Source organism: Hypanus sabinus, chromosome 5 (assembly GCF_030144855.1).
Source record: "Hypanus sabinus isolate sHypSab1 chromosome 5, sHypSab1.hap1, whole genome shotgun sequence".
Lineage (NCBI taxonomy): Eukaryota > Metazoa > Chordata > Chondrichthyes > Myliobatiformes > Dasyatidae > Hypanus > Hypanus sabinus.
Window position 1 is genome coordinate 103023005 of NC_082710.1, and position 25153 is coordinate 103048157.

The 25153-nt window shown below is 40.0% G+C and overlaps 1 protein-coding gene across 1 annotated transcript in view; it reads left to right on the plus strand.

The window, feature by feature from the left end:
* The window catches only part of LOC132394300 (activin receptor type-2A-like), a 141525-nt gene that overhangs the window by 75613 nt on the left and 40759 nt on the right, over positions 1-25153 (plus strand). Inside the window, exons 2-4 of the mRNA XM_059970263.1 lie at positions 5392-5599; positions 10755-10861; positions 21221-21375. Coding sequence (XP_059826246.1) covers positions 5392-5599; positions 10755-10861; positions 21221-21375 — 470 coding nt within the window. The remainder of the gene's footprint in view (positions 1-5391; positions 5600-10754; positions 10862-21220; positions 21376-25153) is intronic.

Consider the following 25153-nt stretch of genomic DNA (forward strand, 5'->3'; position numbering starts at 1 on the left):
GTAGAACAGCTTTGATGGGCTGAATGGTGTAATTCTGCTCCTATGTCTTATGATCTTATTCTCTGCGCATTCTTAGATGGGCACGTGAGCCTCTTAAATCCTCTACATCTTCCCCATAATGGGGCATCCAGAATTGAATGCGATACTGCAGATGCAGATTGACCAGAGTTTTATAAAGCTGCAACGTAACTTCCTGATTCTTGAACTCAATGTATTGGATAATATAGGGATGTGTACTGTACACCTTGCCAACCTGTGTTGCCATTCTCAGGGGGCTATGAACTTGAACCCCAAGGTTCTTCTGTACACCAGACTGTTAATGGATATTGTCATTAACATTTAATCTCACAAAGTGCAACACTTAGCCAGATTAAACTCCACCTGCCATTTTACCACCTGTGTTACAACTGGTCTATAACCAGCTATCCTCTGGCAATCTTCTACAATATCAACAATGCCACCAGTAAGTATCATTTGTAAGCTTGCCAACCTACCCATCTACATCCATATAAAAGTCATTTGTATCATGGCAAAAAGCAGAAGTTGCAATATGGATTCCTGTGAAATACCACTTCTCATAGACCTCCAGCCAGAATAAGTCCCATTGACCACTACCTTCAGCCTTCTATAGGTCAGCCAAATCTGTGCCAAAGTAGCCAAGACACTGTGGTTCCAGTGTACCTTGATCTTTTGAATGTTGGGCCTTGACCAGCACCTTACTGAAATCCATGTAGATGTGCCTACAGTTCTCCCTTCATCATTCATGGCTTTGGAAAAACTCAATGTAAGTTAGTAAAATCTGACTTGTCCCACATAAAACCATGTTGAGTCCCTAATTAGGCCATGTTTTCCAATGCGCATAAACCCTCTCCAGTACCTTCCGTACAAGTGCCTGTGAGAATCACTGATCTGTAGTTTCCAGAATTATCCCCATTTCCCTCGAATACCGGAACATCATGGACTAGTTGCCAGCCCTTCAGGCTAATTAAGTTTGGAAACTGTTTGTTATTTTTTTTATATAGTATTCCTGTGAATTCCTCTAGGCATTTTGCAAACAACAAGCTGTTCTCTCTGAAGTCATTTGAGGGTGGACCATTTGTCCAAGATGTTTTTGTGCTTTGTTTCCCTGTGCTTTACTCTAGAAGCAAAGGAAAAAATGTGGCAACTATAGAATGTGTTCATGCTAATTAGAAATTTAAATTGTATATGATTTTAGTCCATTCAAAAAAAATTTGCATCAGATATGCAACACAAAACTGGCCTATAGGGTTGACCAGTCTGTCACTACAATAATATTCTGCTTATAATTCCAATCAAACTCAATTAGCATATCTTTCAATTTATTTCTCTTTCATGTGAATAGAGTCTGTCTTAAACATTACTTATTACCTCAACTGCTTCCAGTACTAATAGAAGAGTGCAAAGAAACTACATGATGTGGAGACTCAAAAGATGGGGGTTGGAGTTGGTACGTCTGTATAAGTTCCTTAAAAATGGATAGCCAAGCATGTAAAATAATCAGAAAGGCTAACAGAATACTTGCACAATGGCTAGAAGAGGTACTGTCTGTGTGCATTGTGGATATACTCCCTGTGACTGGATTTCTTCTGGGTGATTATTATCTAAATAGAGATAGATTCTAAACAAATGAGGTTCAGAGGCATCATGTAGCATAGTGATTAATGCAACACTATTACAGCTTGGTGTCAAGGGTTCAGAGTTTCTTTCTGGCAGCATCTTTAAGGAGTTGCTACATTGTCCCCGTGGCTGCATGGGTTTCCTCTGGGTGCTCCAGTTTTTCTCCCACAATCCAAAGAAACACTGGTTGGTTGGTTAATTAGTCATTGTGATTGGGCCAGTGTTTCAAAAGTTAAGTTGTTGGGTGGCATGGCTTGTTGGTTTGGAAATAGTTAAGAAAGGTAACAGAACTTTGGCCTTTGTTGTGAAGGTATTGCGTTTAAGAATGGAGAGATTTTGTTACAGTTGTACAGGGTTTTGATGAGGCCACACCTGGAATACTCTACACAAGTTTGGTCCTTTTGGCTAAAAAACTTGTTTCTACAGTGAGTATGGTTGTCCAGTAAAAGAGGCTAATCAGTTTGGGTTTGCATTCCTTGTAGTATAGAGGTTTGAGGGGGTTACCTTGCTTAAGCATACAGGATACTAAGGAAATTTGATGGGGAAGATGTTGAGATACTCTCACTGATCAAATCACGAAGAATGGAACAAGACTACAAATTAAGGGATTGGTCATTTTAAGCCTGAAGTGTATACACCTGTATATTAGAAGGCAAGGCTAGAACAATGGGGCTCAGTTTCAAAATAGAAGTATAATCCCTTCAGAACTGAGATGAGGAGAAATTTCTTTAGTGGGTGATGAATCTATGGAATTCATTGCCACAGACAGCTGTGGATGTCAAATCATTGGATATATTTAAAGCAGATCTTGATAAGTTCTTGAATAGTAAGGATAATGAAGTTTACAGGGAGAAGAGGCAGGAGGAAGGGATTGGGGGGGGGGGGGGGGAATCAGCAATGCATTCTCAACAGGCCAAATGGTCTACTTCTAATCCTGTCTTATGGTCTGATGTTTGATTGAAATGGTAGCTGTGAGAGATGGCATGGGCTGGATGGTGGAGATTTTTCATGATAGATGGTGCTTTCTCAAGGCAACACCTCATGTAGATACTGCTGCTGGTGGAGAGGATTCTGCCTATCATGGATTGTGCTGGATCCATTATTCTGCTTGGCATCATGTACTCTTGCACATTTGAATTGCTGTACCAAACCATAACACAACCAATAGGATACTTTGAACAGTAAGTAATCTATAGAAGTTTGTTGATGATGTGCCCAAACTGCTTAACCCATTAAGAAAGTAAGGATACTCATGCTCCTTTTGGGTAGTGAATATATAAAAGATTGAGGATTATGGGAAGAGGCTAGCTGAGACCAGCCATGATCATACAGAGAATGGTGGGTGCATGGAATGTACTGCCAGCCAAGGCAGTAGAGGTGGATACAATAGGGTCTTTTAAGAGACTCTAGAAAGCTTCTAGAGTAGGTTACATGGTCGGAGCAGCATTATGGTCTGAAGGGCCTGTAATGTTCTGTAGATTTTCTATGTTCGGTATCAAATGGTGGGGCAACCTTTGGGGTCCTGGTGGCCTACTTCTATTTTCTTCAGTGTTTGAAGAAAAGGCCACTTTTTTTGGTCTTTGTTAATTGATAAGTGAAGTTGCTTGTACTTGTCTGGACTTGACCACAACCACTGTAAATAAACACAAAATACCTGAATTTGTTGTCTGAACTGCATGATTTACTGCCTACAGCCCACCATTAGCACTTGGGACCCTGCTGAATTTCTGTGGTAAATTATGATGGGTTTTGTTGAAAGATCATCAACCTGTAATGGTAACTCTTTTTCTCTGCAATTATACTCTGCCTGCTTTTAGCATTTTCAGCTGTTTTTCCTGCCTTCTTTCATTACAAAGTTCTTTGCAGCTGGTAAGGACTAGGCCAAAGCTTCAACATCAGTTTTTCTTCAACTCGCTTTTCTCCTACCCTAAATCCTGCACCCTATATATCAGTACTTTGTTGCATAAGATCCAACCACTTTACAAAGCCTCCATATTGTGGATGGAACTTTACCTACCTGTATATTGACAGTGAGAGTAAGCAATAGGCAAGGCTCATGCATTTTCTATATGTTATCTGTGAACTTGAATGACACCTCTTTGACAAGTTGTGGTGTGCAGTGCTTCTATTGTACCTGGAAGCAGCAGATGGGTGTAAACACATATATACAGGTGTAAACCCAATTTGTTCATTCAGATGGTGTTAGAAATGCCATAAAAGGAAAATAATCAGAATTAGGTTTATTATTGGTGATAAGTGTGACATGAAGTTTGTTTTGGGGCAGAAGAACAGTAAAGAGACACAAATTTACTATAAATTACAAAAATTCTATTGTGGGGGGGGGAGGATTAATAACAAGCTGGTGTTCTTGGGTTAGTGGACCATTCAGAAACCTAATGTTGGAGAGGGAAAAAACTGCTTTTGAATCACTGAGTATGGGTCTTCAGGCTCCTCAACCACCAGTAATAAGAAGAGGGGATGTCCCAGATGATAAGGATCCTTTGTAGTGAATGCTGCCTTCTTGAGTCTTTGCCTCTTGCAGATGTCCTCAGTGGTGAGAAGGGTTGTGCCTATGGCGATTGAGTCTATAATCTCCCATTGTCTAGGAATTCTAGGAGAATCTATCTTGGGCCTAACACAATGATATAATTGTGAAGCATTTGGTGTGTCTCCAAAGATTTGCGCATCACTGCCTGGTATGGAGGCTCCATGTGTACGTGCCGTACCAATTTAAAAATTGAAATCACATAATAATGTTGTTCCATTTTTTTTTTACATTTTTATATCAAAGAATCATTCCCAGTTCATTTGGGTTTCCAGTCTGATATATGTGCCCAATAGATCTTTTTTCTAGGTATTTAGCTTACTGTCAAATTACTTGCACATCTTTATCATTCTTCCTTTTGCATAATTATGCATGAAACAGATTTTCTTTGTGAAAAGCAGTTTGGAGAGCTCCTGTACTAATAAAAAGAGCGATTGCTGCAAGTCCTCAGTTGTTGTCATACCAAGGTGGGGAGTTCAAATTTGAATTAACATCTTGTTTTGAGTAATATAAATAATGAACTACTTGGGGTGCACCAGAAATAGGAACTCCATTTATACAAAAACACAGCCTGTCCTGGTCTAACCAGGATAATCAAAGATGCCACCCACCCTAAACATACTCTTTTATACCCCTTCCTACCAGGCAGAATATGCAAATGCCTGAAAGGATGCATCACCAGACTCAGATGGCTACTGTCCTGCTGTTTATAAGACTACTTACTGAATGTTTCCTTGGTACAATAAAATAGATTCTTGACCTGCACTGCAGTTTCTCTGTATTGTAACAATTCATTCTGCACTCTGGTATTGTTTTTACCATGTGCGACCTGAATCCACCATTGTAATGAATTGGTCCTTATGGACAGTATGCAAGACAAATTTTTCACAGTACCTCGATATATGTGACAATAATAAATCAATTTACCACAGCATTGATTAATTATATTTGCTTTTGTAAATGTTAGTGTACTATACTCAATTTTTTTATTCATTGTTACTTATGCTTAATCATTCCACATGTTTAATTGTGTAATCAATCTGAGTGGACAAAGTACTGTACCTAGTGTGCACTTCTTTACCTGAATTGTCATAATTTTCTTTTGGACAGTATTTGGTGCAATATGCTGTTGATATAATTTTTATATAAATGTTTAAATTGGATTTTTTTCTCAATTTATAATAAATCCAACCAAAATTTTCTTTAAGGTGCTATACTTGGTCGAACCGAGAAGCAAGTATGCATTATCTATAACGCCAGTAGGGATAAAGATCGAGCAAATAACACCGCGATTGAGAACTGCGTTGAAGAAAAGGATAAACGGGGACACTGTTATGCCACCTGGAAGAACAACTCTGGTTCAGTAGAAATTGTAAAAGGAGGCTGTTGGCTGGATGATTGGAACTGCTATGACAAGTAGGCAAAAAATTGTTACTCCTATCTTTTTTCACAAAATCCTTTAAATTTTCTGTGGTTATGTAAAAAGGAAAAAAAACTAAAAGTTAGTATGGATACCTTGCAGACTGATTCTGAAGAAATTGTATTGGGGAAAAAATAAATGGTATAGAAATTAAATGTATGTTTTGTATCAGTCACAGAAGGAAGTACAAATGATCTGGAAGTGGTGGAGAAAGAAACAAATCTAGAGAGAATGGGAAGCTGAAAGAAATCACAATTGGTTTTAAAAAATATATCAGCGAAATTAATGGAACTGAGTAAGAAATCCCCAAGAGCTTATAATTTCCATTACAAGTTTTTGAAAGGGGAGTGGGAGGGGAACAATAAAAATAGAAATGCATGGGTTATCATCTTCAGAAATTACAGATTTCTGGAATGGATTAACAAGGTAGTAAGCATAATCACTCTATTTCCCTCTATTTAAGAAGAAAGATTAAAAAAAAACTCAGAACTACTAACCCCATTTCCAGAAAAGTTGGGATATTTTCCAAAATGCAATAAAAACAAAAATCTGTGATATGTTAATTCACATGAACCTTTATTTAACTGACAAAAGTACGAAGAAAAGATTTTCAGTAGTTTCACTGACCAACTTAATTGTATTTTGTAAATATACACAAATGTAGAATTTGATGGCTGCAACACACTCAACAAAAGTTGGGACAGAGTTAAAATAAGATTGAGAAGTGCACAGAATATTCAAGTAACACCGGTTTGGAAGACTCCACATTAAGCAGGCTAATTGGTAGCAGGTGAGGTATCATGACTGAGTATAAAAGTAGCATCCATCAAAGGCTCAGTCTTTGCAAGCAAGGATGGGTCATGGCTCACCCCTTTGTGCCAAAAGTCGTGAGAGAATTGTTAGTTCGAAAGGAACATTTCCCAACACAAGATTGCGGAGAATTTGGGCCTTTCAACATCTACAGTACATAATATTGTGAAAAGATTCAGAGACTTCAGAGACATCTCAGTGCGTAAAGGGTATGGTCGGAAACCACTGTTGAATGCGCGTGATCTTTGTGCCCTCAGGTGGCACTGCCTATGAAACCATCATGCTACTGTGACAATTATAGCCACCTGACTTGGGAGTACTTCGGAAAACCATTGTCACTTCACACAGTCCGTCGCTGCATCCAGAAATGCAACTTGAAACTGTATTACGCAAGGAGGAAGCCATACATCAACTCTATGCAGAAACGCTGGCGAGTTCTCTGGGCCCGAGCTTATCTCAGATGGACCGAAAGACTGTGGAACCGTGTGCTGTGGTCAGATGAGTCCACATTTCAGCTAGTTTTCGGACAAAACGGGCCTGGAGTTCTCCGTGCCAAAGATGAAAACAACCATCCTGATTGTTATCAGCAAAAGGCGCAAAAGCCAGTAACTGTGATGGTATGGGGGTGCATCAGTGGCCAAGGCATGGGTGAGTTGCATGTATGTGAAGGTACCATTGACTCTGAGGAGTATATTAGGATCTTAGAGAGACATATGTTGCCATCAAGGCGACATCTCTTCCCGGGACGTCCATGCTTATTTCAGCAGGACAATGCCAGATCACGTTCTGCACAGGCTACAACAGTGTGGCTTTGTAGACACAGAGTGCGTGTGCTTGACTGGCCTGCTGCCAGTCCAGATCTATATCCTATTGAAAATGTATGGCGCATCATGAAGAGGAGAATCAGACGACGGAGACCACGGACTGTTGAGCAGCTGAAGTCTTATATCAAGCAAGAATGAACAAAATTTCCAATTGCAAATCTACTACAATTAGTATCCTCAGTCCCAAAACGATTAAAAAGTGTTATTAAAAGGAAAGGTGATGTAACACAATGGTAAACATGCCTCTGTTCCAACTTTTGTTGAGTGTGTTGCAGCCATCAAATTCTAAATTTATGTATATTTACAAAATACAATTAAGTTGATCAGTAAAACTATTGAAAATCTTTTCTTTGTACTTTTGCCAGTTAAATAAGTGTTCACATGAATTAACATATCACAGATTTTTATTTTTATTGCATTTTGGAAAATATCCCAACTTTTCTGGAAATGGGGCTTGTACGTGCCAGTTAGCTTGACATCAGAAGTAGGGAAATTGTTGAAATCAATTTATACTGGAGTGGTAACAGGACACTTTTTAAAAAAAACAACTTGTAATGGGGCTAGACAAAGTCAATATGAATTGGTGAAAAGTCAGTAATATTCAGCATGCACGCACACACAAAGATTCTACAGTGCTGGAAATCCAGATTAACTCGTACAAGATGCTGGAGGAACTCAGCAGACCAGGCAGTGTCTGTGGAGAGGGATTAAACAGCCTGACATTTCGGGCCAAGGCACTTTATCAGGATTGGAAAGGAAGAAAGAAGAATTCAGACCTGAATGTGGAGGAAGGGGAAGAAGTACAAGCTGGCAGTTGATAGTTGAGACCAGGTGAGGGGGAAGGTGGGTGTGGGAGTAAAGACGAAGTAAGAAGCGGGGGGGGGGGGGGGGGTAATAGGTGGAAAAGGTAAAGGGCTGAAGGAGGAGGAATCTGATGGAAGAGAGTGGAAAGGAAAGAAGGAGCATCAGAGGGAGGTGATAAGCAGGTGAGGAGAAGTGAAGAGGTTGGAGGGGAACCAGAATAGGGAATGAAAAAAGGGAGAAACGGGGGCAGAAGAATTTACTGTAAGTTAGTGGTATGCCATCAGGTTGGAGGCTACCCAGATGAAATGTAAATTGTTGCTCCTCGAATCTGAAAGTGGTGTTATTGTGACAGTAAAGGAGACCGTGGATCAACATGCTAGAATGGGATACAGTACTGATGTGAATTATGGATTAATTGTTGGTCAGAAAATACAGTGGTGGTAAATAGATCTTCTGGGTTGGAAAGTTGGTATTCATGATATGCAGCAAACCTTGGTATAGAACCTCAAGCTATTGACCATCTCTATCTTTGAAGTGATGAAGGAGACCACAAAACTAATTCATCTAAATTCACGAACATCGATGACATGAACCTATATTGCTCAAAACATCCAGTAATGCCTCCTGCCCTCCCTTCATTTCCCATCCCCTTGTTCCTCTCTCATGTTACCTCCTTGCCTGCCCATTACCTCCCTCTGGTACTCCTTCCCCCTGCCCCTTTTTTCTTTCTTCCATGACCTTCTGTCTTTTTTACCAATCAACTTCCTAGCTCTTTGCTTCATCCCTCCCCCTCTAAGTTTCACCTATCACCTGTTGTTTCTCCCTCCCTCCCTTCTCCCCCCCCCCCCCCCCAACCATTCCCTCAGCGTTTCAAATCCACTTTTCAGCTTTTTTTCTCTAGTGCTGCCAAAGGATTTCGGCCAAAACATTGACTACTTTTTTCCATGGATGTTGCCTGGCCTGCTGAGTTCCTCCAGCATTTTGTGTGTGTTGCTCATCAAGATTCTGATCTAGACTTATAATAAAAAGATTGGTGACAGTATGAAATGAGAAGAAGATGTGAGGGAGCTTCGGTGGGATATAGGTAGGATGAGGGCACAGCAAATGGAATTTAATGTGGGATAAAATAAAGTTACCAGTTTTGATGGAGAGAAAAGGGAAAGATGGAGCATTTTGAAATGGTGAGCAGTTGAGAGGTGTTTGATATTTGAAGAGATCTGAGTATCCATGTACACCAAACACTTAAACTTAGTGTTCAGGTACAGCAAAACAGCAGAAAAACTTTAGAGCAGGGTTTCCCACCTTTTTTTTTAAATGCCATGGATCAATACCATTAAGTAAGGGGTCCATGGACCCCAGGTTGGGAACCCCAGTTTTAGAGAGAGAAAGAGTAGGCTAGTTAGCCCCTTGGACCTAATTAATTATTCAATAAGAGCATTGTTGATCCAGTCTTGCTTTCAATTTTCCTACTCTCCTCACATAACCCATGACTGCTAATTATATGCACTACAATATCCATGCCACAGAAGTGTCGGGGGGAAAAAAGTCATCTCTAATAAAAGAGAATCCAACCAACTGCCATTGACATTCAATGGTATTATCCTTTGCAAAACTCCCGCCACTGGTACCTTGGTGACAATTATGCAAAAGTCCAAGACCAGTTTTTGAAATAGTCTGGCATCAAGAGCAGACCAGAACTTGCATTGAGTAACTCTGCTCCTAACATCTCTGCTCCTTCCCATAATCTACAAGGTGCAAATCAGGAGCATGATGGAATACCCTCCTGTCGCATAGATGAGTGCAATTCCAGAATTCTCAAAGAAGCTTGGCAGCATGCAAGTCTAAGTAGCTGATCGGTTGGTGCATTATCCATCTCCCTGAACATTCATTCCGTCTGATACCACTGCACTGTGGTGGTAGTCGTTGCCTACTACAAATTGCACTGCAGTTATTCGCCCAAATGCTCCAATACCACCTTCCAGACATACCACTTCTACCACCAAGAAGTATGCGCAAGAGCAAAATGCGCATGGTAATACCACAACCTGCATGTCGCATCAAAGTTGTACACAGTGTGTTTTTTCCAATAAGGAATTTAGCTGGCTGGGCCTATGCTCTCGAATTTAGAAGAATGAGAAATCATCTCACTAAAGCCTATAGAATTTTTATTGACAGAGTAAATACAGATAGTTATTCTGTGATTCTGGAGGTTCCATCACGGAGTATATTGAAGGTAGAGATTGATGGAATGATTGATTCATATAGCTGGGCCTATGCATTTGTTCACTGTAGTACCCAATTAGTTACAGTTTGCCAACCTGAGAAAGACCTGGTTGTTCTCAATCTTTGCTTTCTGTCTGGTTAAAACAATTCTCATCTCATGCCAGTACATAACCCCCATTTCCAAGTACGTTTGTGTAAATTCTTTAAAGCCAGCTGGAAAAAGTAGATACACCATATTAATTTATTCCCCCCTATCTTTGTTGGTCATGTACTCAATTTATTCAGTGAGTCAAATGTGATAACCCTTTCACATATTCCTAATTACTGTACTCAATCTTATTAAATGTGTAGCTTCTGTTTCTTAAACCCTTTTGTGCACTTGAATTTTGAAAGATTTAAATCATACTTCACCATTTAAATTTGAGGTCCATTGTAACTTCTTGACTGAACATATATCAAGCATTCCATATAATTTTGTTTTGTTTTATAGGGGTGAATGTATCGAAACAAAAGAGAGCCCTGAGGTGTTTTTCTGTTGTTGTGAAGGAAGCAAGTGTAATGAGAAGATTTTTTATGTTCCAGTCATTACAGTACCATGTAAGTTTTGACTTATTTGATTTTATATTTAAGTGTCCTAAAATTTTTTGCAATAAATTGGTTTTTATCAAGAAACAATAAAATAATGGAAATTGTCTGTTTCTGTACAATTAGATATTTTGGAGTCTATGCTAAATATTTGAATGCTATTAAATTAATAGTTTTACAAGGAGGCTGATGAAGCAAAGGTAGTCAACATCATCTACATGGGTTTTAGCAAGGCTCTTGACAAAGTCCTGCAAGGGTTGGTCAAGGAGGTTCAATGGCTTGGCATTCAGGATAAAATACTAAATTGGATTCAACGTCAGCTTCGTGGGAGAATCCAGAGTGGTACTAGATGGTGTCTCTCTGACAGGAGGCCTTGGCTAGCTGTATGCTGCAGGGATTGGTGCTGGATTTGTTGTTGTTTGTCATTTATATCAGAGATCTGGATGATAATGTGGTAAACTGGATCAGCATTTTTGCAAATAACATTAAGATTGGGTATAGTGGGTAGTGAGGGAGGTTATGAAAGCTTACAGCATGATCTGGACTAGCTGGTGAAATGGGCTGAAAAAATGGCAGATGGAATTTAATGCAGGCAAGTATAAAGTGTTGCACTTTATAACCACTTAACTGTCGGAGGACAAACAAAGATAAGACTTATACAGTGAGTGAATGGTAGGGCACTGAGGAGTGCAGTAGAACAGAGGGATCTGGGAATACATATCTATAATTCCTTAGCAGTGATGTCACAGATAGGTAGGGTCATAAAAATAGCTTTTGGTGCATTGTCCTTCATAAATCAAAGTACTGAGTACAAGAGTTGGATGTTATGTTGAAGTCTTATAAGATGTTGGAGAGATTAAATTTGGAATATTGTATGCAGTTCTCATCTACTGCAGAAAATATATCAAGAAAACTGAAAGAGCACAGAGAAAATTTACAAAGGTGTTGCCAGGATTTGAGAGTCTGAATTGGAGGGAAAGGTTGAATAGGTTAGTATATTATTCTCTGGGACATAGGAGAAGGAGGGGGTGGTTTGATAGAGGTACATAAAAATTATGCAAGGTATAAATAGGGTTAATGCAAGCTCGCCTTTTCCACTGAGGTTGGTTGAGACTAGAACCAGAGGTTATAGGTTAAGGGTGAAAGGTGAAATAATTAAGGGCAACCTGTAGGTGGTGCGAGTGTGGAATGAGCTGCCACAAAAGTGGTGGATACAGGTTTGATTGCCACATTTAAGAGAAGTTCGGATGAGTTCATGAACAGGTATTGGGGGGTATGGAGGGCCATGATCCGGGTTTCTGGGATAAGGCAGAACAACATTCTGGTATAGACTAGATCAGTTTGTGTTGTGTTAATCTGACTCTACTGGACATGTATATAAAAGATGCAAATAAAGGTGCTTTTCACAGTGCCTCTTGGATGTAGCTTTAGTTATAGAGGATTTGATAACTGATTTGAGCAGAATGGGGTAGAAATGTTTTTACTATATGGAAATGTGGCAGCAAATTTTAATATGGCAAACTCCCTTCATCAGGTAAGTTTGATAATCAGAGATATCTACCAATATCAGTTTTGTTTTTGCAAAGGCATAGAATTTTTTGCTTTTTTTTCTTCAAGTTGTGTTTTGTTATGAGACCTCTTTTGGATGGATGAAGGGAATGAGGATAGATGTTTGCTTCAGCTTCTCATTCATAGGCAGAACCATTAACCGTTGAGCATTCCCTTAGATGTAAGACTACAACTAGCAAACCAAATGAGAATATTCTCTCTTTGGAATTTACACATATTGAATGTGTGCCTCATCCTTGATATTAACAATGTGGATCAAATGATGGAGACATGTAGTACAATCAGAGGTTTGAGAATAATAGGAGATTCAATTTCCCCAGTATTAACTGGCGTTACCTCAGCACGAAAGGCCTGAGTAGTATGTTTATAAAGAGTATGTTTAAAGGGTATCCATGAGAACTATTTGAGCTACTGTTACTTGAAGCGGCACTATTGGATCTAATATTAAAGCATATAGCCAAGGAAATGGATGGAATGTTGATTGGTGGGTGTTCTGGCAAAAGTAACAATAGTATTAAATTTCAAGATGATAATTGAAATGGATGAGGAAGGATAGATCAGAATTTAAGGTCATGAACTGGGGAAAGGCTGATTTCAATATTGCAAGCTTGGGCCTGACAAAAATGCACCAGGGTCAGCTAATTGCTTTTAAGCCACATCCAACAAATGCCAGTCATTTAGGAGTAAGAATTCAGGGCTGACGTGTTAACCACAAGTGTGAATGGCAAGGACAAGAAGTCTAAGGAGTAGTAGGACTGGAGTGATGCTGGTGTTTGGGAGGAAAAAGGCAAGCATATGGAAACATCTGAGGTGTAACATTATTGAGTAGACTTAGTAAGGAACTAGTTTAAAAGAAATTGGGATGGCAAAGGGGAATTGACTTGCAGATAAGGTTAAGGAAAATCACAAAGCAAATAATCATGGAAGTTAGATTCCATGAGGGACCACAAGAACAATCTGTTACAGAGTCAGAGGTCGCAAGTGAAGTCTTTAATTATGATTATAGTTTGACAATTTAGGACAGTGGAGAGAAGAAAATATTTTTTTTTATTACGAATGTGTTATTAGATGTCTTAGCAGATTTTAAAATTAGATCTGATTAAATGTATCCAAGCTGCTATGGGAAGCAAAGCCGGTTTTTTAAATCCTTGCTAGCTGCACTTGAGATACCAGACAGCTGGAAAGCAACGAATGTGGTAAAAAGGAAATAGACGAGTTGAGATTATTATCATAAGCAGAAGACAGGTACAGTAGCATCACAAAACATAAATTCATATAAGCGGTATTCATATAAACATTATACATTTTTTGCAAGAAAATGCAATTTAAACAAAACAAAGTCTGTTTTTGGTGCAAAGTGGTTCTTGTGTTGCCAAACTGTAGTGATTTGGATTTTGCCAATTCCTTCAAGAATCAAATAGTTGAAGGGAATTACCTGTACTAGAACCTGGTGGTGTGAGACATCAGGTTTTTCTATCTCTTACTCAATGGTAGTTGTGAAAAGATGGCATGGCTTGGATGGTGGGGGATTTTTGATAGATGTTGCCTTCTTGAGGCAGCGCTTCCTGTAGATGGCGCAGAATAATGTGCCCATGACATATTTATTGGACTTTTTGCTTTCCTGAGCATTTGAGTTGCTATAGCAGGCTGATGCAATCAGTCAGGATATGTTCAACGATACATCTGTGAAAGATTGTTAAGAGTGTTAGATGACAATCCAAATCTCCTTAACCTCTAAAGAAAGTAAAGATTCCAGTGCACTTTCTGTATGATTACATATATGTGCAAGGCCCAGGACTGGTCATCTGATATATATCACCCAGGAAATTAAAGTTGCTGACCATCCACCGCTGATCTCCCTAATTTAGATTGGTGTATATTGATCCTCTTTTCCCTTCCCGAAATCAACAGTCAAGTCTTCAGTTTTGGTGACATTGAACGAGAGGTTGTTTTTGCAAAACCAATCAACTATCTCACTCCAGTAAGCTGATTCATTACCACCTGTGACTTGTCCAACAACAGTGTAATCATTGACAAATTTGAAGACTGCATTGGTGCTGTGTGTATAGTGACCAAGGGGCTAACCACACAGGCCTGATTTGCACCTGTTTTGAAGGTCGGTGAAGGATAATTGTGTTGAATGCTGAGCTGTAGTCAACAAACAGCAAGCCTGACCTATGAATTCCTGTTTTCCTGATGGTCCAGAGCATGGAGACGACCCAGAGAAATCATGTCTACTGTTGACTTGCTGTGGTGGTAGGCAAATGTGAGACAGACATTGATTTGTGCTCTAACCCAGTGGTCCCCAACCACCAGTCCACGGCTCAGTGTTTGGGGACCACTACTCTAACCAACCTCTTAAAAAGTTCAAGGTACATTTTTTTTCAAAGTATGTATGTATGCTATATATGCAACCATGAGAGTCATCTCTTTACAAACTGCCACAAAACAAAGAAATCAAACACCCAACGTGCAGAAAAAAAATAAATACTGCCAACAATAAAAGTAAGCAAATAACTTTCAGAACTGACGTTCACAAAAGTGAGTCCACGGCCACAAAGCCAGTCGTCACTGAAGCCAATCCAGGTGCCCGTTAGTTGTAGGCCACAGTCTCACTTCAGCACGGAGACAAGTAAATCTCACAGAGCAGCGAGCTGAACACTGATCCATCCTTTGCTTCTAGCCAGCACTCTGATCTTTACAATCTGGCCAGGCACTTAAATTGTGCAAACCGTGTTCCTCGCTCTCAATCCTGGGCCCTGCCACTTTGATATACCCTTGGACCCAGCGCTTAAATTGATCAAACCTCTAGTCTTTCTTTGTTCTTGGGCCCAGGCTCCACAGTCGTGATTCTGCATCACCTTACCTCTCCTCAGTTCTGTTGCATCGAATTGTCTCAAAGTCTGCTCCAGCGATGGTGAAACATTGGATCAATTGCCGCTCTTGTGCCCAAGCCTTGCCACCTCAATTCAGCCCATACATGCCACGCCACAACCACCCTACACCTTCAAGACCAGTTCACACTAAAAAACTTCCTGGTCATACAGCTCAGCCCCAAAAGGGCAGCTGCAGGCTGTTGATTGCAGGGATTATATCCAAGAAAAAGTGTGATTAATACAGTAAATTTTTCTTTTTGTTTTGGTTGCTACCAGCAAGTCGTTGGTGTGCTTCTCCAGGACCATCTTGAGCCGGAAAGTTTTAAAGCAACTCTTGGGAAATGAGCCTGATTAGGTGCTGATGATTCAGTAGTTACAGTTCAGGTTTTAAAATAGTTATGAATAAGGATAAGTCTAAACATGGGGGGGGGGGAGCATTAAGATGGGTTATGGCAAATTGTTGCATTTCACTTCCAACAAGTCTCTTAATGTAGTAAACAAACAAGGAAACTTCAAATTTCAATGCCTTTAGTTCCAAATTAACATGAATATAATTTCAATCATTGAGCTGCAGGATGCGGACGATCCTGAGCTTTGTACCTGCTTGCAGGCTGAATTCCATTTACATAATACTGAAACACTTGAGAATAAATATTGCATTAAATACAAGACAACACAGAATCTGCACCAACTTCCTCATCCTTAAACAAGAAAGTTCAAAGGCAAGAGGTTAGTAAATGTGGATTTTATCCCAAATCTTGGAGATTGTATTTCACCATTGGCAAAATTCACAGAATTCACCACTGCCAGCACATTCTTCGGTCATCTGAGCTGCAGATACCTCGAATATTCTCAGAACCTCATGGGGAAATAATTACCATGGCCGTTGACTTGTATCCTGTGATCACTCAAAATATTGGAGTGGCTGGAAGACAGGTTGTAAAGTTTATTCAGGAGTATATGAAGTGTAGAAACTCCCAACCCCCTGCACCATCTGCGTGAGCTTTTACAGATTTTGCATAATACATAATGGCTACAGAGGTGGAGTTGGCCTAGAAAGAAGAACCAGTCATTCTGAGAAACAACTGAAATGGTTAATACAATCAAGCTACCCATGGAAACCTCAGATTCAGAAATGTATGCTGCACCACTGGGAAAACTGGGCACTGGTTCATTTTAATATGATTATGTGTGTTTGGCATCAGTTACTTCTCCAAAATAATTGGATATGCTTTGTCATATAACCAAGTGCTAGTTTAATCTAGGTTTGGATTGTGCTTTTTAGTTTGTGGATTTGATAACATTGCCAACAGTGCTGTTGCTATGGATGCTTCATGATGGTAAAATTAAAACCTGCATATTTATCTTGTAGGAACTTACTTGTAGGAAACTTGTAGGAAATTACCAGGGAAAACAGTATATAGTTTTTTTTTACTAAGTGTCAAAAAGGTTGTTGTCAGTCTGTTTGTGAGTGACCTTTCTATTTTCAAAGGAGTGAATGGTATTAGAAAATTCTACACTTTTTCAAAAAGGTAAGGAGCTCTTTTCTCATTTACAAGGGAAACCGTTTAAGGTGATTCTGGAATAATTCTTTTTGAAGTGAAAATAGAGTATCTTGGAAAAAAAAGTAAGCAGTCCAAGGTCTTCTGTATGTACCTGTTAGGCTGTGTTGGATTCTCATTTATTCTGAATTTCAGAGAGATTAAATATAGAGCATTATTGCTAGGTGAATATTTGGAACTAGCTGATATTATCCACAAGATTGGAAGTACAAGATGCAGAATATTGATTGGTCATTTGCTTGTATTATGGGCTGTTTGAGAACGGATGTAGCATGAATAATTAATAACTTCTGATACAGCTTGGTAACAACTGATCCTGAATCACTTGGGATTACAATTTTTTTTCAGAATCCAGAATTCTAAATTCTAACTTTGCCAGGTGTGACTTGAATGTGCAAACTACACGCTACTTAAGATGTTCAGTTCTACATTTGTACTTTTAGTTTTGTCTGCAGAGCTCTCTTCTTTTGATGCTGTAATGTTAAATGTTTTGCACTAAGTTTATGATCATTATATTTGTTTCCCAGAGAGTCCAGGACCTTGTGTTCTTTTTGGAATAGTGTATTCAAATTTTTTCTTCTTTCATTACATAATTCATAGAATTGATACTATACAATTGTAGGCCCAGTATCTGGGTCTTTTCTTTCTGACTCTGTTCCAAGCAAAAATCTTCTGAGTGATGATGTAAGCTGTAGAAAGGTGCAGATTAAGGAAGGATAGGTAATCTTGGATTTGTTAGAGGTGACTGAAGTAATTATGGAGGCATTAATAATGATCTTTCAAGAATCACTAGATTCTGGAATGGTTCCAGAAGACTGGAAGATGGCAAATGTTGCTCCACGCTCCAAGAAAGGAGAGAAACAGAAGAAAGGAAACTATAGGCCAGTTAGTCTGACCTCAGTGGTTGGGAAGTTGTGGAGTAGATCATTAAGGATGAAATCTCAGGGTGTTTGGAGGCACATGATAAAATAGGCCACAGTCAACATGGTTTTCTCAAGGGAAAATCTTGCCTGACAAATCTGTTGGAATTCTTTGAAATAACAAGTAGGATAGGCAAAGGAGAATTGGTTAATGTGTACTTGGATTTTCTGAAGGCCTTTGACAAGGTGCCTCACATGAAGCTGAATAACAAGTTATAACAACGTGGTATGGCAGGAAATATTCTAGCATGGTCAAAGCAGTAGCTGATTGGCAGGAAGCAAAGAGTCAGAATAAAGGGAGCCTTTTCTGGTTGGCTGCGGTGACTAGTGGTGTTCCACAGGTGTCTGTGTTGGGACCGATTCGTTTTATGTTGTTTGTCAAATATTTAAATAATGGAATTGATGGCTTTGGTACAAAGTTTGCAGACAATATGAAAGTGGGTGGTGAGCCAGCTAGTTTTGAGGAAGCAGGTTACAAAAGGACTTGGACAGATTAGGAGAATGGGCAAAGAAGTGGCAGATGGAATGCAGTGTCAGGAAGTGTACATTCATGGGCTTTGGTGGAAGACTATTTTCTAAGTGGTGAGAAAATACAAAAAACTGAAGTGCAAAGGGACTTGGGAGTCCTTGTGGAGGATTCCCTAAAGGTTAATTTGTAGGTTTGAGTCTGTGGTGAGGAAGGCAAATGTGATGTTAGCATTCATTTCAAACAGACTAGAATATAAAAGCAAGGATGGAATGTTGAAACTTTAAAGCACTGGTGGGGCCTCACTTGGAGTATTGTGAGCAGATTTGAGCCCCTTTTCTTAGAAAGGGTGTGCTGAAACTGGACCGGGTTCAAAGGAGGTTCACAAAAATGATTCCTGGATTGAATGGTTTGCCATTATCAAGAGCGTTTGATGGCTCTGGTCTGTATTCACTAGAACTCAGAAGAATAAGGGGTGACCTAATTGAAACTTAACGAATAGACAAAGGCCTCGATAAGGTGGATGTGGAGAGGATGTTTCCTATAGTGGGAGAGTCTTCAGACCAGAGGACACAGCCTCAGAATAGAGGGGCGTCCTTTTAGAATAGAGATGATGAGAAATTTCTTCAGCCAGAGAGTAGTGAATCTGTGGAATTCTTTGTCACAGGTAGCTATGGAGAACAAGTGTTTATGTATATTTAAGGCAGAGGTTGAGAGATTTTTGATTGGTCAGGGCATGAGGGATACAGGGAGAAGGCATAAGATTGCGGCTGTGAGGAATATTGGATCAGACATGATGAAATGGCAGAGCAGACTCAATGGGCCAAATGGTATAATTCAGCTCTTGTGGTCTTTTTGAATACTTAAGGACCATCCACAGATGTGCATTGTTACATGTTGTATCACTGGATGGTACAGAAATTGCACTGTGGTGGACAGGAAGACTTTAGAACGGGTAATTAGAACTGCCCAATGCATCACCAGCAGAAGCCTACTTGCTGTCGAGGACGTATATTTTGAAAGGTGCCAGAAAAAAGCCAGCAACATGATGAAGAACTTCACCCACCCTGCTCATGGACCATTTGTCCCACTCCCATCGGGGGGAGGCTGTGTAGCATCCACATTAGTACCATCTGACTTAAAAAGTTACTTTCCCCAAGCAGTAAAGCTAATCAACACCCCCACCCTCACAACCCTCCCTACCACCTCTAGTTTGTAATTTCTTGTCAGTCACAATATTTACAGACACTGGGTATACCTGTTTTCACTTTATGTATATATAGTCAATCTATGTCTATAAACTGTTTTCTGTGTTTATATTTATTCTATTCTTTATCTTAGCATTTTATATGCTGTATCAGAACCAGAGTAATAATCGTTTTGCTCTCCTTTACATTTGTATACTGGAAATGTATTAAACAATCTTGAATATTTGGTTAAACAAATTTATTTTGAAATGTAGCAAGGATATGTTGAAATTATATGTGATTGAGCTTCTGTGAATTTTAGCAAGACTTGTGGAAAAAGTTCCATCAACGTAGGGATAATCAGAAAAGTAAAAATGTATGGGTTGGAAGGGAGAGTGGCTGATTGGCTCAGTGGAAAGACAAAGGTTGGGGGTTGAAGGATAATGGTTGATGAATGTTTTTGTAATTGGAAGGTTGCTCTCATTGGAGCATCCAGAAGATCAATTCACACTATTTGTAGTATAAATGACCATCATAGAACATTAAGACACAGAAACAACCTTCAGCCCATCTAGTCTGTGCCGAACTATTAATTTGCCTAATTCCATCGACCTACATATGGCCCATAGTTTTCCATTCCCCTCCCATCAATCCATGTATCTGTCCAAATTCTTTTAAGTGTTAAAATCTGCCCTGTATCCACCATTGTCACCAACCTCTGAGTTTAGAAGATCCCCCTCATGTTCCCCATAAACATTTCACCTTTCACCCTTAACCCATGGCCTCTAGTTGTAGTCTCACCCAATCTCAATGGAAAAAGCCTGCTTGCCCTGTCTATACTCCTCATAATTTTGTATATCTCTAATCAACTCTCCCCTCAATCTTCTACACTCTAGGGAATAAAGTCCTAATCTGTTCAACTGTTCCCTGGAACTCGGGTCCTCAAGTCCAAGCAAAATCCTTGTAAATGTTCTCTACACCCTTTCAATCTTACTTACATCTTTCCTGTAGATAGATGACCAAAATTGCACATAATACTCCAAATTAGGCATCACCAACGTCTTAAATAATTTCAACATAATAACACCCCAACTCCTGTACTCAATAACACACTGATTTACGAAGGTCAGTGTGCCAAAATCTCTCTTTGCGACCCTTTCTGCCTGTGACACCACTTTCAAGGAATTATGGACCTGTATTCCCAGATCCCTCTGTTCTACCATACTCCTCAGTGCCCTGCTGCTCAGTGTAAGACCTACCTTAGTTGGTTCTCCCAGAGTGCAACATCTTACATTTGTCTGCATTAGAGTCCATCTGCTATTTTTCCAGCTGGTTCAAATACCACTGCAAGCTTTGATATATGCTGTCCACTACAACCCCAGTCTCAGTGATATATTTATGGATTATTGATTTAGTTCATTTACAGTCAGTAAAAATGTATGAATTCCTTAATTGATTACTATTTGATACTAATACAATTTTATAGTAATATTGATAATATTCTACTTTATTCTGTATTTGATATAACTATATAATTTGTTAATGAACTATTTTTATGAAACTTCGGCTAATTGGAGCAGCCACTTAATTGGGCCAAAATGTACTGGTCCCAACATGTCCCAATTAACCGGAATTGTGTGCCTTTTATTTTTGAATAGTTTTGAATCTAATTTATTCTAGTGCTGAGAGCTCTTGGAAGTAATCAAATCATTAGAATTTTCATTGTGGGCATGGCTATGATGTAAATTGTATCCCACAAAACCCTTAATTATTTTCTCTTTTCCTCCACAGCAACATTAAATCCCTTTACAACAAGGCAGCCACTCTTCAATACTTTGCTTTATTCACTAGTGCCCATTATGGGATTTGCTGTGGTTGTGTTGTTCTCTTTCTGGATGTATAGGCATCACAAGTTGGCATATCCACCAGTACTTGTACCAACACAGGTATGGTTCCAAACTCATTTGTTTACCACTTATATTTTTGCATGCTCTGATTGAAAGAGGCTGCAAGTATACCTTAAGTAATTTTATGCATTAGTGCAAATGACTTGAATTGGTGTCTGATTAAAGTAACTATCAGCAATTCTTGTATACATCTTCAGTCACTAATAGAGACAGAAATCAATGGCATGCTGAACTGTTTTCTAAATTCACGATCGGATACTTTGAAGTACATTTCTGCACTAGAATTAATATTCTTGAAATCATTGCCCAAACCCATTTTGAATTTCTATTCTGTAATATGTAGTCTTTTGCTTTCTTTTGACCATTCTTCACTGAAGCTGTTACGAGGGTTGAGAGCTATTTAAGGATATGGATGCAAGTTAACATGAAGTTGAGGTCACAGGTTTATTGCACTGTAAAACCAGGTCAGAATGCCAAATGGCTGCTCTTGTGTCGTATTACTCCCTGTACTTTTATCATCACCAGCTGTGTCATATGGCATGGATGATCATGGTCTTATCCATGACCATGATTGTTCTTCACAATTTTTTCTATTGAAGTGGTTTATCATTGTTTCCTTCTGGGCAGCATCACAAGACAGGTGACTCCGCTGCCTCCCCAACCATTATCGATACTCTTCAGAGATTGTCTGCCTGGCATCAGTGGTCACATAAGCAGGATTTGTGATGTGCACCAGCTGCTCATACGACCCTCCACCACCAGCTCACTTGACTTCACATGGCCCTGATTGTGGGAGCTAAGCAAGTGCTACACCTTGCCCAAGGGTGACCTGCAGGCTAGTGGAGGGAAGGAGTGCATTACACCTCCTTTGGTAGAGAATGAAAAACACAAGGGCAGGTTGCATGTAGAACATAGAATAGGTGGGGGAGGGGGTGTGTGACATGTGATGAAGAATCCTTGAAGGAGAATCCAAAGGCTGTGGGGACAGTTCAGTGAAGTTAACCCCACTGATTCAAGAGCCTGATGTTTGAGGTGTAATAACTTCCTGAACCTGGTGATGTGGCTCCTGTATCTTCTTCCTGATGGCAGCAGTGAGAGGAGAACATGACCTGAGTGGTGGGGGTCCTTGATAATGGATGTTGCTTTCCTGCAGCAACGCTCTGTATAGATGTGCTCAGTGGTGGGGAGGGTTTTATCTGTGCTAGACTGCACCATTTCCACTACTTTTTGTAGAATTTTCTATTTAAGTGCATTGGTGTTTCTATACCAAGCTGTGATGCAATCAGTCAATATACAGTTCACCACACATCTACAGAGATTTGTCAAAGTACTAAATGTCATGCCAAATCTTCACAAACCTCTAAGGAAGTAGAGGTGCTGCCATGCGTTCTTCGTAATTGTACTTAACACGCTGGGCCCATGACAGATCCCTGAAACAAAAACACCAAGGAATTTAAAGTTGCTGTCCCTCTCCACCCCTGATTCTCTGGATTAAGACTTGCTTATGGACCTTCAGTTTCTTCCTCCTGAAATCAATAATCAGATCCTTGGTCTTGCTGAAATTGAAAATCTGGCTGAGTGGTGCCACACTCAATCTCCCTCTTATTTGCTGATTCGTCACCACCTTTGATTTGGCCAAGTCGTCAGCAAACATAAATATAGGATTGGGGCTGTGCTTCGCCTCACGGTCAAGTATAATGCAAATAGAGCAGGGGGTTAAGCACACAGCCTTGTGGTGCACCTGTGTTGATGGAGATCGTGTAACCAATGCAACTGACTGGGGTCTGCAAGTGGGAAATCATGGATCCAATTGCAGAAGGAAGTATTGAGACCAAGGTCTTGCAGCTTATTGATTAGTTTTGAGGGATGATAGTATTGAATGCCAAGCTGAAGAGCATCCTGATGTATGCACTTTTGCTGTCCAGGTTTTCCAGGGTTGAGTGAAGAGTAAATGAAATAGCATCTGCTGTATACCTGTTATGATGGTAGGCAAATTGGAGTGGATCCAAGTCACTTCTTAGGCAGGATTTGATATGTTTCATGGCCAACCTCTCAAAGCACTTCATCGCAGTGGATGTAAGTGCTACTGAATGATAGTCATTGAGGTAGGTTACCATATTCTTCTTGGACACCTGTATAATTAAAGTCTGCTTGAAGCAGATAGGTACCTGAAACTGCAGAAGTAAGAGGTTAAAAATATCAGTGAACACTCCAGCGAGTTGATCAGCACAGGTATCCCATCTGGGCGGGATGCTTTCCATGGATTCACCCTCATGAAGGATACTCTGAAGTTCTCCTCAGATACTGTAATCACGGTCATCAGGGGCTGTGGGAGTTCATGTTTCGATTGTCAAAATGAGCATAGTAGGCGTTGAAGTCATCTGATAGCAAAGCCTTATTGTCACCTTTGTCACTTGATTTTACTTTATAAGAGGTGATAGCATTCAAGCCCCACCACATCTGTTGAGCATCCTTCAGTAATTCAGGTTTAGTCCAGAGTTTCCATTATTCCTGCAAGATGGCTTTCCACAGATTGTATCTGGATGACTTAAATCTTGCACAGTCGCCAGACCTGAATGCCACTAATCTGGTCATCAGCAGATTGTGGATCTTATGGTTTATTGAGGGCTTTTGGTTAGGGAAGGCACTGAATGATTTTTATGGCAATCCATTCATCCATAACTGTTTGTATAAAGACCGTGACAAATGTGGTGTATTCATTCAGATCCTCTGAGCCCTTGAACACGCCCAGTCCACCATCTTGAAGCAATCCCATTGCCACTTCTCTGCCTCTCACGACCACCTCTTTGTTGTTCTAATCTCTGTACCCTTCCTCTTTAGCACCTGCTTGAATGCTGGTAGGAGAAGGACAGCCAAATGATCAGATTTCTGAAACGTGGTCTGGGCATTGGGGTATGGAATGGTAGGCATTCCTTAATGTAATATAGCATGTTACAATGTGTTAGAACCCCTGGTGCTGCAGGTTGCATAAAAATGGTATATAGATAGCGATTTCTTCAGACAAGCCTAATTGAAGTCCCCTATAATGATTTGAAATGTATTGGGGTGGACTGTGTTTTTTGTTCGGCGATGCCAAAGCTGCAATCGGGATCACGGAGGAGAGCTGTCATGGTAAGTAGAATGGGTGGCACTTAATAGGTGTTTCAGGTCGGGGGAACAGGAGCACAACAAAACCACCACATTTGAGCACCACGGAGAATTTATCATGAAACTCGGATGCCACACCTGTCAATTTGTGTGGGATCTGTGGACTTGGACTTCTGTTCCTCCATATTTCTAAAAATCCTGTTGTTAACTTTGTATTTTGTCATCAAGTGCAACCTTCTGAACCGTGTAACTTTTTCTCTAGTAACCTATTTCAACCTCCTACACGATCCACAACTCCACTGAACTCTGTATAATCTGAAGACTTACTAACCCACCCTTCCACTGCTTCATCCAAGGTCTTTTACAAAAATCACAGAGCAGGGGCCCCAGAACAGATAGCCGCAGACCACCACTATCTCCCAGCAGAGTGTACACTCCATCTACTATGATCTTCTGCTTTCTGTGAGCTAGCCAATTCTGAATCCACACTGCCAAGTTCCATGAATCCCAGGCCTCATGACTCTCTGGATGAGCCTTCCATGGGGACATACCAAGCGTCTTACTAACATCCATGTACACCACGTCCACCACTTTACCTTCAATTTATTTTGTCGCTTTTTAAAAGTCATAAGTTTCATGAGGTACGATTTGACCCTCACAAAGCCACACTGACTGTTTCTAATGAAAAACACACTGTTTTTCCAAATGC